The sequence below is a fragment of the Aspergillus campestris genome, assembly GCF_002847485.1.
Source record: "Aspergillus campestris IBT 28561 chromosome Unknown P168scaffold_8, whole genome shotgun sequence".
Taxonomy (NCBI): Eukaryota; Fungi; Ascomycota; class Eurotiomycetes; order Eurotiales; family Aspergillaceae; genus Aspergillus; species Aspergillus campestris.
This window is the reverse complement of record NW_020194343.1, coordinates 889,972-904,542: the sequence shown is the minus strand read 5'-3', so window position 1 is coordinate 904,542 and position 14,571 is coordinate 889,972. Positions and strand designations below refer to the sequence as shown.

General features: G+C 53.1%; 6 protein-coding genes across 6 annotated transcripts; 4 read left to right on the top strand and 2 right to left on the bottom strand.

Moving 5' to 3' along the window:
- Positions 1-262: 262 nt before the first annotated feature.
- P168DRAFT_298025 (essential cytoplasmic protein Ctr86) lies at positions 263-4,721 on the top strand (the record flags this gene model as incomplete). Its single annotated transcript, XM_024838230.1, has 7 exons — positions 263-351; positions 421-574; positions 630-1,560; positions 1,688-1,689; positions 1,725-1,726; positions 1,879-2,076; positions 2,156-4,721. The coding sequence occupies 7 exons, from the start codon at positions 263-265 to the stop codon at positions 4,719-4,721; spliced, it is 3,942 nt and encodes a 1,313-aa protein (XP_024691794.1).
- Positions 4,722-4,749: 28 nt separating this feature from the next.
- P168DRAFT_305518 (uncharacterized protein) lies at positions 4,750-6,257 on the bottom strand. The gene is made up of 3 exons (XM_024838935.1): positions 5,836-6,257; positions 5,370-5,756; positions 4,750-5,273 (listed from the first exon to the last, which is right to left on the bottom strand). The coding sequence occupies exons 1-3, from the start codon at positions 5,849-5,851 to the stop codon at positions 4,996-4,998; spliced, it is 681 nt and encodes a 226-aa protein (XP_024691793.1). The 5' UTR covers positions 5,852-6,257; the 3' UTR covers positions 4,750-4,995.
- A 503-nt stretch (positions 6,258-6,760) lies between these two features.
- P168DRAFT_179251 (guanylate kinase) lies at positions 6,761-7,843 on the top strand. Its single transcript, XM_024832939.1, has 3 exons — positions 6,761-7,015; positions 7,099-7,337; positions 7,424-7,843. Exons 1-3 carry the CDS (start codon positions 6,854-6,856, stop codon positions 7,710-7,712), a joined length of 690 nt encoding a protein of 229 aa, XP_024691792.1. The 5' UTR covers positions 6,761-6,853; the 3' UTR covers positions 7,713-7,843.
- A 688-nt stretch (positions 7,844-8,531) lies between these two features.
- On the top strand, positions 8,532-10,544 carry P168DRAFT_291331 (glycoside hydrolase family 75 protein). Its single transcript, XM_024837387.1, has 8 exons — positions 8,532-9,098; positions 9,147-9,212; positions 9,269-9,405; positions 9,473-9,621; positions 9,685-9,927; positions 9,983-10,090; positions 10,141-10,254; positions 10,318-10,544. Exons 1-8 carry the CDS (start codon positions 8,829-8,831, stop codon positions 10,389-10,391), a joined length of 1,161 nt encoding a protein of 386 aa, XP_024691791.1. The 5' UTR covers positions 8,532-8,828; the 3' UTR covers positions 10,392-10,544.
- Positions 10,545-10,765: 221 nt separating this feature from the next.
- On the top strand, positions 10,766-12,508 carry P168DRAFT_328260 (uncharacterized protein). Its single transcript, XM_024841339.1, has 2 exons — positions 10,766-11,316; positions 11,369-12,508. The coding sequence occupies exons 1-2, from the start codon at positions 11,155-11,157 to the stop codon at positions 12,098-12,100; spliced, it is 894 nt and encodes a 297-aa protein (XP_024691790.1). The 5' UTR covers positions 10,766-11,154; the 3' UTR covers positions 12,101-12,508.
- Positions 12,509-12,533: 25 nt separating this feature from the next.
- P168DRAFT_271213 (mannose-1-phosphate guanylyltransferase) lies at positions 12,534-14,392 on the bottom strand. The gene is made up of 4 exons (XM_024835250.1): positions 14,176-14,392; positions 14,061-14,117; positions 12,784-13,950; positions 12,534-12,713 (listed from the first exon to the last, which is right to left on the bottom strand). The coding sequence occupies exons 1-4, from the start codon at positions 14,233-14,235 to the stop codon at positions 12,687-12,689; spliced, it is 1,311 nt and encodes a 436-aa protein (XP_024691789.1). The 5' UTR covers positions 14,236-14,392; the 3' UTR covers positions 12,534-12,686.
- Between the last annotated feature and the right edge of the window lie 179 nt (positions 14,393-14,571).

Here is a 14,571-nt window from a genome sequence, read left to right as displayed (position 1 = left end):
ATTGGTCGCGTTCCGCTGTATCGGGAAGGCCGGTCACGTGGCGAGATCGTCGCCCGCAAATCCGGGGAGAATGATAGGTGGACAATGTGTTGATGCAATGCGACAAGTGAAGAAGCTGGAATCCTCCGACCTGTCCTTTGATAAAGCCAAACGATATAATGACTTTATAGAAGCTGGATATCACACAATAACGCTCACCCACTTCGCCTTTATCGATTACTGAAGCGGGGCTGAGCTGACCACGCGTCAGAGCACGACCAGCATGGGTGTGGTGAGAACCATAGCCCTCGTCATTTTGGGGATTTCTGGATTTGTCTTCGTTGCTCTTTTTGGGAGACTGCCTGCATTTCGGTATGGCGAGGCTCCTGATCTCATATAGATACTAAGGATAGGGCCATGACTGACGATGTTGATCTATAGAAAGACTCCCATTGGCTTCTTGCATAGAGTTTTATGCATATCTATTCCCCGCCGACTAGCTTCTATTGACAGTGTTCTCTTTGGTGGCCGACTTGAATACTGCTGCAGTCGATCTGGCAGATACGTATTGCATGAAAACCACCCTCTTGTCCTTGTCAGTCCTGCCACTGAAAGTAACAGGTCATTGGAGTTGCTGACATCCTGTCTAGATCTTCTTTCTCGTTATTCTCATAATAGGCCAATGCATATTCATCCCGGCCGCATGGTCAAGGGTGTCTCTCGTGCATCGAGTCTGCATACTCTTTCTAATATGCTTGCCCTATGGGTTCCTGTACGCCAGCATTGCCACCAAATCCTACATCACCACCAGGAACCACGGAGAGGAACTGGAACGGTACCCCTATGACAGAGTTCTGTTCCATCCTGGGCGTTACTGTAAGACATGCCAGATGCTGAAACCTGCACGAAGTAAGCACTGCAGTATATGCAATGCCTGCGTTTCCCGACATGACCACCACTGCGTTTGGCTGATGAACTGCGTTGGGCTGAACAACTACGGCTACTTCCTGTCCATGATCTTGTCACTCAGCGTCATGTTGCTGTATGGGTCCTGGCTGGGCCACTCGCTCCTCACGCAAACGCTGGACAAGCATCTGCCACCAAGTTCCCACATTCGGACGACCCGGCAGAGTTGGGTCACCTTTTTCAATATCTGGGCCGGCGTCGTGGCCATCGATATCCGCGTCGGGTCGGTGACCATGTTGATGCTCATGACGGCTCCGCTCGCGATGGCCTTTCTCGTGTACCATACGTATCTCATTTGGGCGGGCATGACTACAAATGAGAGCTCGAAATGGTCGGAATGGAAGGAAGATGTAATCGATGGGTTTGTTTTCAAAGCTTCCAAGGCCGAGATCTATGATTCTTCTCCTCTACTGGGAGAATACCAGAGGCCTGAAAATTCCTGGCCCGTGAGCAGTGATAAAGTCCTTGTGGTCACTGATGAGCCACCGAAAGAAGGGTGCCTTCTGTCACCAGAATCAAATGAAATCACTCAGCCAAGCGATCGGAATGCGCCCATTGATCAGAGGTGGACTCCAGTGCGCGGTATGGACGAGATCGATAACATCTATGATCTTGGTTTTTGGAACAACTTGCGCCATGCATTCAAAACCCCGGCCAGAGCGAAGACATCTTGATAGATAGCATTTTATTTACACCGGAATCACTCTCATCAGTACAATGATAAATTTAGTTGGTGAATAAGATGTCAGCCATGAATGTCATTCATTCATCGTTTCTAGCTGTATTACCTAAAGAGGAAATTGGCGGGACTGTCTCGGAACCGGAAAAATTCCCATGATTGTCTGCCTTTCTTTCTTCCCCGCCGAACCCTGCGGACCATGATTAAAGCAACCATCTTGTCAACAGCAGTGTTTGACTTGAAACCCCCGCCAGATCGATCACAATGGCGGACCGGGCTGCAGCAGAGATGAAGCCAAAATGTACACCCGCCGAGCTCATGTTAAAGGTCATCCTGACGGGAACCTTGAGCCACTACGAGACGCGCGGGATGATTGACGACAAGCGTTTAGAGCACATGCTGTCGGCAGGGAAACAAATCCTGTACAAAACTCATCAGGAAAGCGATGTGCGGTATGGAATTATTCGATCTTCTTGCTTTTGTTTTGCGCGCGCGGAATCCTCGAAAGCTGACCCTGTTCTCCGATTCTAGACACAATTTGGGACTGTCTCCCGACATCTGGCAAGGGTTCACGGACGTATTGACGAAAGCGATCCCGGTGCTAGAATCGCAGTCCTTTGCCTGGAAATGCCCCCCGACCGCGAACTACGATCACTCGTCCTCGAACCTCATCGCCTACAACTACTTTTCGCTAGTTAAGGACATCGAGCGTTTAAATGACCTATGTACCATCGCACGCAATCTCCTCGCGACCACGAAAAAAGCGCAAAACATGGCCGCGGAAAAAGGGTTCGATCAGAGGATCTTGGCGCTGGTGGATACATGTGTGAGAGTTACGGCGCGCGGCTTCGACGGGGAAACAAATGCGAGGAACGAGGAACGCTGGCAGAAGGTGGTCAACCTTTACAAGCGCCTTTTGATCACCTGTCTCCAGTTCCTGCATAATTTTATCATGCACAATGAACAGCGGAAGATGGTCCTCTGGCTGGATCTGTTCGGGTATCATTCAACGGGGGATTCGAATATCATCCAGCCCAGGGAGCCGCTCGATCAAGTCAGCAGTCAACCCGAAGGCGTGGCGCCCATTGTGAAAACCGGAGAAAGAATTGTCAACCCCCCGATTCGCGCACTTTACGATCAGACTGCGGAGGATCTACTACTGGAGACGATCTCCAACTTCCCCAGAGAACCCGCGACGATCAAGGAAGAAGCGGCCATGCTCTTACTCGCGAACATCAAAGATCACATGGAGAAGCTTCTTGGACGCGATCTAACTGCCATACAGGAGATGGGAAAAGACCCTGAGCAGGTCAAGGAGATCAGGGCGGCTCTGACCGCGATTCTGGGCGCTAAGGTGGACGGTTGGTCTGATCTTCAAGACCGGGCCAAGGACCTTCCGCCTGCGTTGCCGGAAGATGAACCGCCGCGCAAGAAGTCCATTCTTACAATCGATCGCAGCTCTACGGCGGGGTTCCCGCGCATCTGCTGGGCCGATCTTCCCGACCTCAGCGAATACGGTGCCCTCGCATCGGGCGACGCCCCTATCATAGAGGAAGATACTAGCATGCCCCGGTCCGCGCAATCAGCCGCAGAGACGCTCCAAGAGGCTAAGGACGAGCTCATGGCAAGATTGCAGGAGACTTCGCAGATCGGCGGCGATGGCGATCATGATTACGATACAGGAGATGCCGGGACGGTGGGCGACGAGGATTCTCGCAGTCTGGAGGCCGTTGCAGATGGCAGCATAGAGGAGGAAGAGGAAGAAGATGACGAGGACGATGACGACTATAGAGGCCGCCCGGGCGATCAACAGCGAGGTTTATTAACCGACATCCCTCTCGTGCTGGGACCGGCGGAGATCGAAGCTCTCCCGATGATCATCCAAGCGGGCATAGTCGACAGTTTCGGGCTGAAGGGTGGCGAGCGGACTGGATCTAGGAACATGCAGTCCCTCAGATGTCACGTTCTCCTCACCCAAGAGACAGGACGGAATCTCCTCCGGGAGCTTCTGATCTTCATCGCCGCGTGGGATCTCCCCGACGACGAGCTCTACTTCAAGATGATGGTTCAGATCATGGACGCAGTGCTCAAGAACGGCCTCATGTCCCACGCGTATTCCGACTTCGGCCAACCAAAGGACATCATTTCACCAGCGCAGGCCGTTGTGGTCAAAATCCTCACGCACATCTTCCGCACCAAGTACTCGCCCGCCTCCGTCACAGGCTCAACGCCAGCCAGCGCAGCGAAGAACCCAGCGCCGCTTCTACGCGTCGACGTCCTCACCGTGCGATACATATTCACCATCTTCCGCGGGAACATCATCCCCGAGACGTGCGCGTTAATCTACCTGCAAGGCCAGATCCGCGCGGGGCGCGCCCTACCCGAAGACTTCCCGCTGAACCTGTGGGACATGGAACGCGTCTACGAAGGCGTCTACCAGTTCCTCGAATTCTTCGCCGTCCTGACCGAAAACAACGACTGGAAGAACTTGCTCTTCAAGTGGGAGATCGTCTACGACCTAGTAACCCTCATCAAGGAACTCGAGGCCAGCATTCCCAAGGGCCAGCTCAGCGCGCTGTCCTTCGGCCGCCACAGCCCGCCCAGAGAGCCTCCGCAACAACAACAACAACCAGGCTCCACGCCCGGACCCGTCGCCGTCGAGCGACCCTACGACCCCAGCGATCCGGACCCCATCGACGCAGGCGCCGGATCCCGAGCGGAGTCCCCGCCAATCACAGAAGACCCGTCGGAGTTCGAGTGGCGCAATCTCAAGAAACTAGTCGTGCTAGTCCTGTCCTCGCTGGTGTGGAAGTGCCCTGAAGTGCAAGATCAGATCCGGCGGTACGGCGGCGTCGAGACCATCCTATCGTGCACGAACTTCGACGCGCATAACCCGTACATCAAGGAACACGCCGTCATGTGTCTCAAGTTCTTGCTGGAGGGGAACCGTGAGAATCAGAAGCTCGTTGAGGATTTGGAGGCGAGGGAGGTGGTTAAGGATGATGGAGGATTGCTGGAGAGGAGTGGGTTCAAGGCTGTGATTGAGGATGGGAAATTGGCTATTCGACCAAAGGATGAGGGGAGGTTCAGCTTTTAGAGCATATGCATGGATGGATGGATGGATGGATAGACGGACAGAGGCGTCATATTGTGTAAAACAGAACAAAACTTTCACGAGAGGATATGTCGGAATGAATAAAGAAGAATAAAAAAAAGATATCATCATCATCCAGTCATCACTGTAAACCAACCAACCAACCACATCCTGTAAAGGCGCTCGTGTTTTTCAGTCCCCGCAACGCTCATCAAAACAGTCCAGTATAGCAAGTAGCGTGAAAGATAAGAATCAATCGACCCGGTATCATCATACTTCAACCGTACATTCCATCCCACTCTTCCTCGTCATCCTCAACAGGCTTCTTCTTCCGCGCTTCGGCCTTCTCTCTCTCCTCCTTTGCAAAGTCCCTGCGGTCAAGCGGACACGTTCCGCGGAGGCGGAGCCACGGCCGCACGCACTCTAGATCGAACAGGTGGGTGGGGTGGCAGGGCAGTCGCACGACGAGAGGGTACTGATCTTCCAGGAAGGGGTTATTGCAGATGGGACACGATTGGGAGGGTTTGAGGCTGGTTTTGGGGACACGATCGAGGACTGTACGGATTGATCAGTCAGTATGCAGTGAACCACCCGCATGTAGCAAGCCACCATGTAATTTCCGCAAAGAGAAAAGGAAGAAAGCAAACATACCATCACAAAACTCCTCACTCACCCCCTCAATCTCCTTCGGCGGCGTCTCCGCCTCACTAAGCAGCGTCTGAATCATCTGCGCCAGCAGATCATCCCCATGAACACTAGCGGCGGCACCGCCGCTGTGAAACGCAGCCCCGAGGTCAGGCACGCCGTTACCAGTCGGGATTCCCCCGCCTTCGCCCTCCCTGCGCATGACGTTGAGCGCGTCGGCGAGGGAGTAGAAGGCGGCGCTTATGTCGCCGGGGACGGGCACGGCATGGGGGCGCGAGCGGGCTTCGTCGGAGCTGATTTCGGAGAGCTTGGCGAAGAAGGTGGATAGGTCGGGGCGGCGGCGGCGTTGGCTGGATTGGGAGGGGGTGGAGAGGTCCGGGGTGCTGTGTTCGACTTTTTTATAGAAGTGGTGGGTTAGTGGGGTTGTTCTGCGGGGATGTAGAGACTGAGTCGGAGAGGATGTAGTTTGTACCTTCGTAGGTGGACATTATGATGGTGGGGTGTGAGATTATGGAAGGGTTTGGGTTAGGTCGAGACGCGAGTAGAGCTTGTGCTCTCGCGCTTGATATCAGCTGGGCTTGTGGTCTCCCTTTGGTTTAATAGAGTGGTCGATGGGAGAGTCTGGTGGAATGACGAGACGGCGGGGAGGGGAGGATATAAGCTTGAAGCTGGAGTGGAAGAGGTGGGGAGGCGACCAGCCAGCAGCGGGACGCGTTTTCCTTCTCCGCCTTAGTCAGGCTATCATGCTTTCTCTCTATCAACCACTTGTTAGATCCAGGCACGTTTTACTTTATGATATTCTTTGACAGGTATATACTGCCGTCTCTTCAGCAGAATATCCACTATATGCAATTGTCAGCACACTAAACCACTGAGCTGGTCGCAGCACCACAATGTGATTTCTCACCGTCCACAACTCCACTGTCTCGTGTCTAGTATACAAGGGACAGATTCAAAGCTGAGAGCCCTCTGACAGACAATTTTGTCTTATCTCAAAACCAGCCTTAACCCCAAAGAAGTAATCATGCCGAACTTGCTCCATTGTTCGCATCTTCTCCTCGGCCACATGTCATAACTATAAAGTCACATGACACGGATTTTATATCCGCTTATGTAATACAATCTTTCGGCCGCGGAAAAAATAAATAACAATAAAAGGGACAACGGTCGATCCAGCATCAGCCGGTTGTACTTTGCGCGCTTATTCGCTGTCCCCTACATATATGGAAGAGATGTTGCGCGAGTTGAGAAGGTGATGATCAGGTATGTATATGTATTTGGAGTTGTGGGTGTGATGGGTTGATTTTTCGATCTTCTTGTTGATGAGACTTGTATTGAGATATATAACGGATTGATGAAAGTAAACTGATTCTTGTATAGCTACTGCATATATAATAGCCTATGCATGTAATAGCAGCAGCATTTGACTGATCTTAGCAACTCAGTCGCATCCAATCTCATATTGGAATTTGGAAGTGAAGGTCAAGGGAATGTTTCCAAGCCTAAGGCCCAGACCAACAGCGGCCCGCGTGCTGCTAAACTCCGGCGGGCGCTCCAACCGGCCCCGCTGTTTTCGGCCAACAATCTTTGCCTCGTCTTGGTTTTGCACCGCCAAACAACACCCCGCATCTACATCTGCATCTGCATACACTGTACGTTTGCCATACAACTTGAAGAGACGACTACCGTCTTGATCGCATAAAGCAAAGGACTATACTAATCATCTGTGTGATAGTCCCCATCCATCATGACCCCCCCCACCGACCGCCGCCCCATCATCATCTCCGGCCCCAGCGGGGTCGGAAAGGGCACGCTGTTCAACATGCTCTTCGAGAAACACCCGGATACGTATACGCTATCCATCTCGCACACGACGCGCAGTCCGCGCCCGGGCGAGAAGCATGGCGTGAACTATTACTATGTGACGAAGGATGAGTTCCGGGACTTGATTGCGCAGGATAAGTTTGTGGAGAAGTTAGTCCTTTTCCTTTTTCTTAGTTTGTCTGGCGAGTGGATTCGTGTTTGTTGTGAGGGGTATGCTAATGGTGATTTACTGATAGTGCCCAATTCGGAGACAACTTCTACGGAACGAGCAAAATGACCATCGAAGAGCAGACCGCCAAGGGCAAGGTCGTCGTGCTGGACATCGAGATGGAGGGCGTGAAGCAGGTGCGGAACTCGTCGATTGGGGCGCGCTACGTCTTTATTGCGCCGCCGAGTGAGGAGGAGCTGGAGAGGAGACTGCGCGGGCGGGGCACTGAGACGGAAGATAGTGTGCTGAAGCGGTTGGCGCAGGCGAAGAAGGAGTTGGAATTTGGGCGGCAGGGGGGTTTGATAAGGTTATTGTGAATGAGGATTTGGACAAGGCGTATAAGGAGTTGGAGGAGTGGGTTTATGTTTAGGATTATCCATCATGGGGTTGGGGGTTGTGTGTGTGTGTTTTGGATTGCGTTATACACCGTTGTCGTAATTTTGTTTTAATATAGGGGCTTTGAATAGATCGTGTTTGGTTGTACATTGTGGTCTGGATGATGGGTCTACTGGTATCCCTACACTATTTTATATTAGCGTATTGGTAAGGAGTGCCAAGCAGATAGCCACTGGGTAATACTCAAGCTTTTTGATTATCCCCTAGGCTCAACCGCACGGTTCGACTCGGAAACATTGCCCATTTAGATGCTGTCATACTATAGTCATCATCAAACCTTGCTAACCTCGGCTGCGTATACTGTGCACGCAAGCCACCAATTTCCGGAATATACTCCCAGGCCATTATGACTTGCTTGTCCAAGGCCTAGCCAGCCCGTGGGCGTTGACGCTAGAGCGTGTCGTCCTCGAAGCAGTCTCATTGTAAGACAAGTTTAATTGCCAAGCATCAGGCAACATAGTCCTTCATTTTGGGATCAATGGGACAGAGACCACTTTTCCTTTCTCTCAAGGTTGCAGTGGCTTGAAACTCATTCATGTCTTTGGTTTGAGGGAGCAACTATCCGTAGGACAGTCCATCCTGGGCCGGAAACTAGATCGTTCTACTCCGTACCTGTGCCTGGTTCCTGATCTGACAGGGCCGCTAGATCCGGCTAGGGATCCTCCCGGGTGCGGGGCGTAGACTTCGATGACGATATTCAACCTAGCCATTTTGACTCCTGGTGTTCTGCAGGAATGGCATGCTACTTGATCTAGTCATCATATCGAGTAGGTCTTACCGAGGGAGAATCAAGCGCAAGGTACTGTCGCGTGGGACCACGCTCATCCCCAGATCCGCCGGTGCAACATTGCCGCTTAGCGACTTGGCAGTTTTGGCTTAGTTTCAAGGAGACGGAGCCGCTATTAAGGAGCTGATACCATTGCTGGGTAGTGATTGGAGCTTAAATAGAGGGGTTCCCTGACGAAAACCGTGAGTCTGACGATCAAGTACAGTTTTCTTCGTGCAGACCTTCTAGTCAGTGTTCTTGTTATATGATCATGGCGATGAAGTTTACTAGGAACCTGGCCCTTTCGGTGGCCTTCAGCGCATCTGTGCTGGGCCAGCAGGTTAATGGCCCCGATTACAATAGCCCTACCGGCGGTCCTCCGGCCAAATTCTTTGAAGCTGCTGCCTCGATCCCAGTCGCCGGCCTTCAAACCGCCGCTGCGAAGGCGAGCAAGGTCCCGGATGTGGCAACGTATCCTGTGAGCCTTGAAAAGAACGCAGCCAAGTCCACGATCCACAGTGACTGGCTGTCGTTCAGTGAGGTGGGTTCTTCCCTCTGGTTCTTGCTCGACATCTAATGTGGTCACCAGGGAGCGGCCTTGTCATGGGTGGCAGACATGGATGTTGACTGCGACGGCATTGATTATAAATGCGTGGTAAGGCTGAGAATAAACACAGCGAAGGGATCTCTCCTCTGATGTGAAATCAACAGGGAAACCCTGATGGGCAAGACCAGACCAACTGGGGTGCTCTGGCGGCGTACGAGGTGCCGTTTATCGTCATTCCGCAGAAGTTCCTGTCAGCAAATGGAAACCTCCTATCGGGAAACAACATTGCTGCTGTGATCTGGTAGGATCTTGAGCCTTCGGCGTCGAATGAATCCCTAAATGACTGCTACTGACCGCATTGCACATAGCAACGGCAAGATGTACTACGGTATCCTCGGGGATTCCAATGGCGATAGCCCGCAGGTTACCGGCGAGGCTTCATGGTTGATGGCCCGTACTTGTTTCCCCCAGGACGATCTGAGCGGAAACAAGGGACACACCGCTGCCGATGTCACCTGTAAGTACCGGGCCCGGATGGGAGCTGATGGCTTTGCATGGTTTCTGATGACCCACGATGTAGATATTCTGTTCACCGGCAAGGACTCGGTCCTGCCAAGCAGCGCCCTGAACGAAAACTATATCACCAACTTCAGCACCTTGCGGTCGATGGGTGACAAGCTGGTCAACGCCCTGGCCTCGAATCTGGGGCTCGGCGGTTCCACGCCCCCCACGACTACCTCCGCTACGATGACCACGACAGCCAAGCCGACCACGACAGCCGAGCCGAGCCCGACCGACTGTTCCTGGCCCGGTCATTGCCAAGGTGGGTTGCATCTGAGATATTGCTCTATTTGATAAGCTGACGGGAGCTACTGCAGGCGCTGCATGCTCGAGCTGCGACGATTGCGCGGACGACCTTGTCTGCACTAGCGGCATCTGTTCTGCCGATGAAGCGCAGACATGCTCGTGGGAGGGTCACTGCGAGGGTACGTTGCATGTGCATGGGGATGTGAGATGAACACTAACCCCGGACTAGGTGACTCTTGCTCTTCCGACGATGACTGTTCAGATGAGCTGGCCTGTGTTAGTGGCGTTTGCTCTGCTGATGAGGATACAGAAACGACGTGTTCCTGGGAGGATCACTGCGAGGGTATGTCGACAGTGGCCCCTGATACTGTTTTGAGGTCGATACTGAATTGACATTTTCAACTAGGATCCTCTTGTACGAGTCATGACGACTGTGCGGATGAGCTGTCCTGCAGTGATGGAGAGTGTACCTCCTCGTGAGGGCTATGTGAGTAAGAAGAGTGTGTTGTATGGGTTGACGATGGACGGATGAAATGTCAGTCGAGAGGGATATCTAAGAATGAGCGAAATGAGTAATGTGTAACTATCTCTACAGTCGTGATGAGAATGGAATGGAAGCGTGGTTAGTCAGCAAATAAAAGTCCCAAAGGGGATAACCTAGTGTAGATGCACTGGTTAGTAAGAAACATAGCACAACGCATACACTTAATCAATCCAGGGTTCAACATTCGGAACGAGAAAGTCTAGAACGATTTCAGATAAATGACTTGATCCTTTTTATTTCCATATTCATTCTTCTGATCATGTTATTTCAATAGGAATTTGTCTGCTGAACTCACTCATTCCTCACATTGTTCAGTTTAAGACACTGTTACCAGGCAACTGCAATCCATCTGGTCTTGATCGACAGATAAACACGGCAACAGACCAACACGAGCCTGCGCTAGGCTGGGTTCTTTCTTTAGCAACACCCGTGGTGGAGCCAAGATCAGCCGAAGGAGGCGCGGCATTGCGACAGCATCAGACGTGTTTCCTCTCTCTGTCTCTCTGTCTCTCTTTTTATTTTTCTGTCCTTTCTACCTACTCACATCATATCATCTACTCTCGCTCTTGCTGGCTCAAGGCGAATAAACACAGACCAGCCCCCACGAAGACGTCCCATCTCTCCTCATCCAACCATCCATCTGAGTTCACTCACATCTCTCCACATTGATAGCCCCAGGCTGTCTACACATCTGTCGTCATGCGATCGAAATCCGTCCAACCGTCTCTCTACCGTCCTCTCCCCTTCCATATCATTCGCACTGTCGGGTTCATTTCTTCCCTGGTCGTAGCCATCATCTTGGCGGTGTTCGTCTACCGCCTCCATTCCGACAATTTCAAGCTCCCTTGGGCGTTCCTGGTGGTACGTATTCACTTACCTTAAAACACCACCAATCCAAATGCTAACCACCCAGATACTCATCACCTCCATCTTATCCCTCCTCAACTATGTCCTCACAACCATCGTCCACTGCGGCTACGGCCTCGCCCCCCGCCTCTCCCTAACCTTCAACTCCATCATGCTCTTCCTCTGGCTCCTCTCCTTCGGCCTCCTCTGCTACGGCATGTCGCACACAATCCTCACAACCTGCAACGCAACCTACTGGGGCAACTCCACCGGCATCAACGTCTGCCGCGCCTACAAAGCCCTCTTCGCATTCACCATCCTCTCCATCCTCGCCCACATCGCAGCCGCCGTCCTCGACGTGATCACCCGCAATCGCCAGACCCGTCTCGGCGCCTACGACCCCATGGCCAGCAATCAGGCCCTCTCCACCGCAGACTACAAGATGCACAACCGCGGTAGCAGCGTCATGTCCACCACTGCCGCCGCCGGCCCCTACGAGGACCACTACCCGCTTTACTCCCACTCCCGCGATAACTCCACCCACGATGACCCCTTCCACGACGGCCCTGACCCCCACAACCACCTCCTCCCCGACGAGCGCCACCCGCTGCCCCCTGTTTACGGCGCCCGCTCCACAGAACAGTACCATCAAGGCGACGCCCACGACTACTATGACTCGGCTCCCGCCGCGCTCAGCCAGCGCAGGGCGCCCCGCGCGCGGTATAACGGGTACGAACCGGCTGATGTACACGGCCATCAGGGGGAGTACACTGCCTATGACGCGGGCGCGTATCGGTGAGAGCCAGTCACGTCTACAGTACTGGTAGATGTAGAAGGAGAAATGAGATGTGGAAGCTTGTGTGTGCATTTGTGCGGCGTGATGTGTGTACAGCATTTTTTATATTCTATATCTTTTGGAATGACCACATCACCCGTGCTGTATTTGTCTGATGCGTTACGAATTGCGTTTTGTTTGTTGGTATAGGCGTGGCGTGTCTTTTTGGGATTGATCTCCCTTTTTTATTTTATTTTATTTTATTTTTGTTTTGTTGTGTAGTCTGCCGGTGTCGGAGGTTGTGTCTAGATTCGATCAAAATGATGTTTTACGTGATGTTGAGCGGATTCTTTTGTGTGGCTATAAGTGTGACCCATACATCATATGTCAACCATATACGGGAAAATAGTTATGAATACAAGCACTACGAAAAGAAAACTAGACTCAGCTCGAGAATGGAAGAAAATGAAAGATAATGTGGTCTAGGACGCTCAATATAGATCGACAGGAAAGCTTAGATCGGCAGGATACATCAATCACAACAGTTGGAATTAGAAAAGGCAGGTCATATGCACTCCTAGGGCAGAAATCCCACATCGACGGCTGGGCTCTACATGATAACCTCGTTGGAGACGTCCTGTGGCATTGTCAGTTTTCGAATTCCCTTTCTCTGAAATGGCCCACCGGTTGGGGGGAAGGGAACGTACACGCTTGAGTTCCTTGAACGGCAGACACACGCAGTTTTGTACCCGGACTTCATCACCCACGCCGCACTCCTTGCCGAGGATGGTGATGCTCTGGACCTTGACGCCCTGCTTGACGATGCTGGTCGAGTGGCTGCCCATTGGGATCGGGGTGCCCTCTACGCGCGCCCAGGCGCCGACGCGGCTGCTCCACCCGATGATGGAGTGCATGACGCAGGCGTCGTGCTTGATCTCGGCGTCTTCCAGGACGATGGAGTCCTTGACGCGGGCGCCAGCGCCCACGACCACGCGCGGGCCGATCGACACGTTGGGGCCGAGCTTCGCGGTGGGGTCGACCTCGGCGGAGGGGTGGATGTAGACGGGGGGTACGATGGTGGCGGACGGGGCCATGAGCTCGTCCGATTGCGCCTGGAAGGCCTTTTGCAGGTACAGGGCGTTGGCGGGCACGGCGGACCCGGCGGTCTTGATCTGGCGCCAGAAGTCCTTGGTCTCGTGCACGAAGAAGCGGTTGCTGTCGGCGAGGTCGGAGAGGATGTCTTGTTCCAGACGGAGGACTTCGCTTGGCTCCGACTCGTCGGCGGCGATGAAGGAGGTATCGAGGTTTTCGGAGGAGGGGTAGGAGACGAGGCGGGGGCGGGTGGTGCGGCGCTTGATGGCGCTGCGGATGGAGGGGAAGATGCACTCGGTGGCAAAGAGGTAGACGCCGCAGTTGATCAGGTTGGAGATGTGCGACTCGGGCTTCTCGACGTAGTGCAGCACTCGCTTCGTGTGCGAGTCGGACACGATGCACCCGAAGTTGGTGGCCGTGTCGTTGCTGACGCGGGTTCCTAGGATGACCGCCTCTGCGTCTTTCTCCTCGAACAGTTTCAGCATCTCCACGAGCGGGAACGAGCAGCAGACGTCAGCGTTCAGGACGAAGATGCGCTCCGGCTTGCCCTTGAGGATGGCATCGCGGAAGTGGTAGAGACCGCCGGCGGTCCCCAGAGCGGTGTATTCCCGTAGATACTGGATACGAAATTGGGGGAACTCCTTGGCAGAGTCCTTGATGAAGTCGCGGAAGACGGTCTCGTCGTAGTAGCCGACCAGGGCCACATCGCGGATATCGGGGATTTTCGCAAGAGCTTTCAGACAGTGCTGGATAATGGGGTGACCGGCAACCTCGAAGAGGGGCTAAACGGAAATACGTCAGTCAGCTGATAAGGTACGAAGTTATGGTTGACAGATTGAGCCGTTCAAGGAGGGGCACAATGGGCGACCGAAGGAAAGGAGGGACAACGGACCTTGGGCATGTCCAAGGACAGAGGGCGAAAACGAGTACCCCTAGATGGGCCTCCGACCTGGCAGTGACATTCTTGGTTAGAGATGAATTGATCTATGAGGTTCAGGGGGGCATACCAAGATGATGGCTTTGGTGGAGGCCGCATTGGCGTGATCCCGCATGGGAACTTGAAGCATTGCGGAGACTGTGTGGGGTGGAGACTTCGGAGGGGTAAGATGGAAGTGACCCTAGATATGAGGTCTGTCTTTGTTGGGGAGAGATGAGGTCAGAATCTTGAAGAAACTGAGTTCAACAAGGAGAAATACAGAATTGAGAGGGTCAGGAACAACAAAGAGATCCCAGAGTGGAGTTGGTTCCCAGCTGGGTCATTCATGGACGAGACTAGACTCAATCACGGTTTGGGTCCGACCAGAGATGACCAGAGCTGATCTCACCGCTTTTGCTTGCGGCATCTTCTATACAATGAGTCTCCACGATGCATTCCATGATCAATGAACACGCTCATATGTCTA

Excerpts from the sequence above, each read along its gene's own strand:
- P168DRAFT_305518 (XM_024838935.1), bottom strand. Across the intron at positions 5,274-5,369 it reads GAGTGAGGAGTTTTGTGATG|TCCTCGATCGTGTCCCCAAA; the intron begins GTATGTTTGCTT and ends CAATCCGTACAG.
- P168DRAFT_179251 (XM_024832939.1), top strand. The coding sequence starts at position 6,854 with ATGTTTCCAAGCCTAAGGCCCAGACCAACAGCGGCCCGCGTGCTGCTA. Across the intron at positions 7,016-7,098 it reads CATCTGCATCTGCATACACT|TCCCCATCCATCATGACCCC; the intron begins GTACGTTTGCCA and ends TCTGTGTGATAG. Across the intron at positions 7,338-7,423 it reads CAGGATAAGTTTGTGGAGAA|TGCCCAATTCGGAGACAACT; the intron begins GTTAGTCCTTTT and ends ATTTACTGATAG.
- P168DRAFT_291331 (XM_024837387.1), top strand. The coding sequence starts at position 8,829 with ATGGCGATGAAGTTTACTAGGAACCTGGCCCTTTCGGTGGCCTTCAGC. Across the intron at positions 9,928-9,982 it reads CTGGCCCGGTCATTGCCAAG|GCGCTGCATGCTCGAGCTGC; the intron begins GTGGGTTGCATC and ends GAGCTACTGCAG. Across the intron at positions 10,255-10,317 it reads CTGGGAGGATCACTGCGAGG|GATCCTCTTGTACGAGTCAT; the intron begins GTATGTCGACAG and ends ATTTTCAACTAG.
- P168DRAFT_328260 (XM_024841339.1), top strand. The coding sequence starts at position 11,155 with ATGCGATCGAAATCCGTCCAACCGTCTCTCTACCGTCCTCTCCCCTTC. Across the intron at positions 11,317-11,368 it reads TCCCTTGGGCGTTCCTGGTG|ATACTCATCACCTCCATCTT; the intron begins GTACGTATTCAC and ends CTAACCACCCAG.
- P168DRAFT_271213 (XM_024835250.1), bottom strand. The coding sequence starts at position 14,235 with ATGCTTCAAGTTCCCATGCGGGATCACGCCAATGCGGCCTCCACCAAA. Across the intron at positions 13,951-14,060 it reads TGTCCTTGGACATGCCCAAG|CCCCTCTTCGAGGTTGCCGG; the intron begins GTCCGTTGTCCC and ends ATTTCCGTTTAG. Across the intron at positions 12,714-12,783 it reads CGTTCAAGGAACTCAAGCGT|GACGTCTCCAACGAGGTTAT; the intron begins GTACGTTCCCTT and ends ACAATGCCACAG.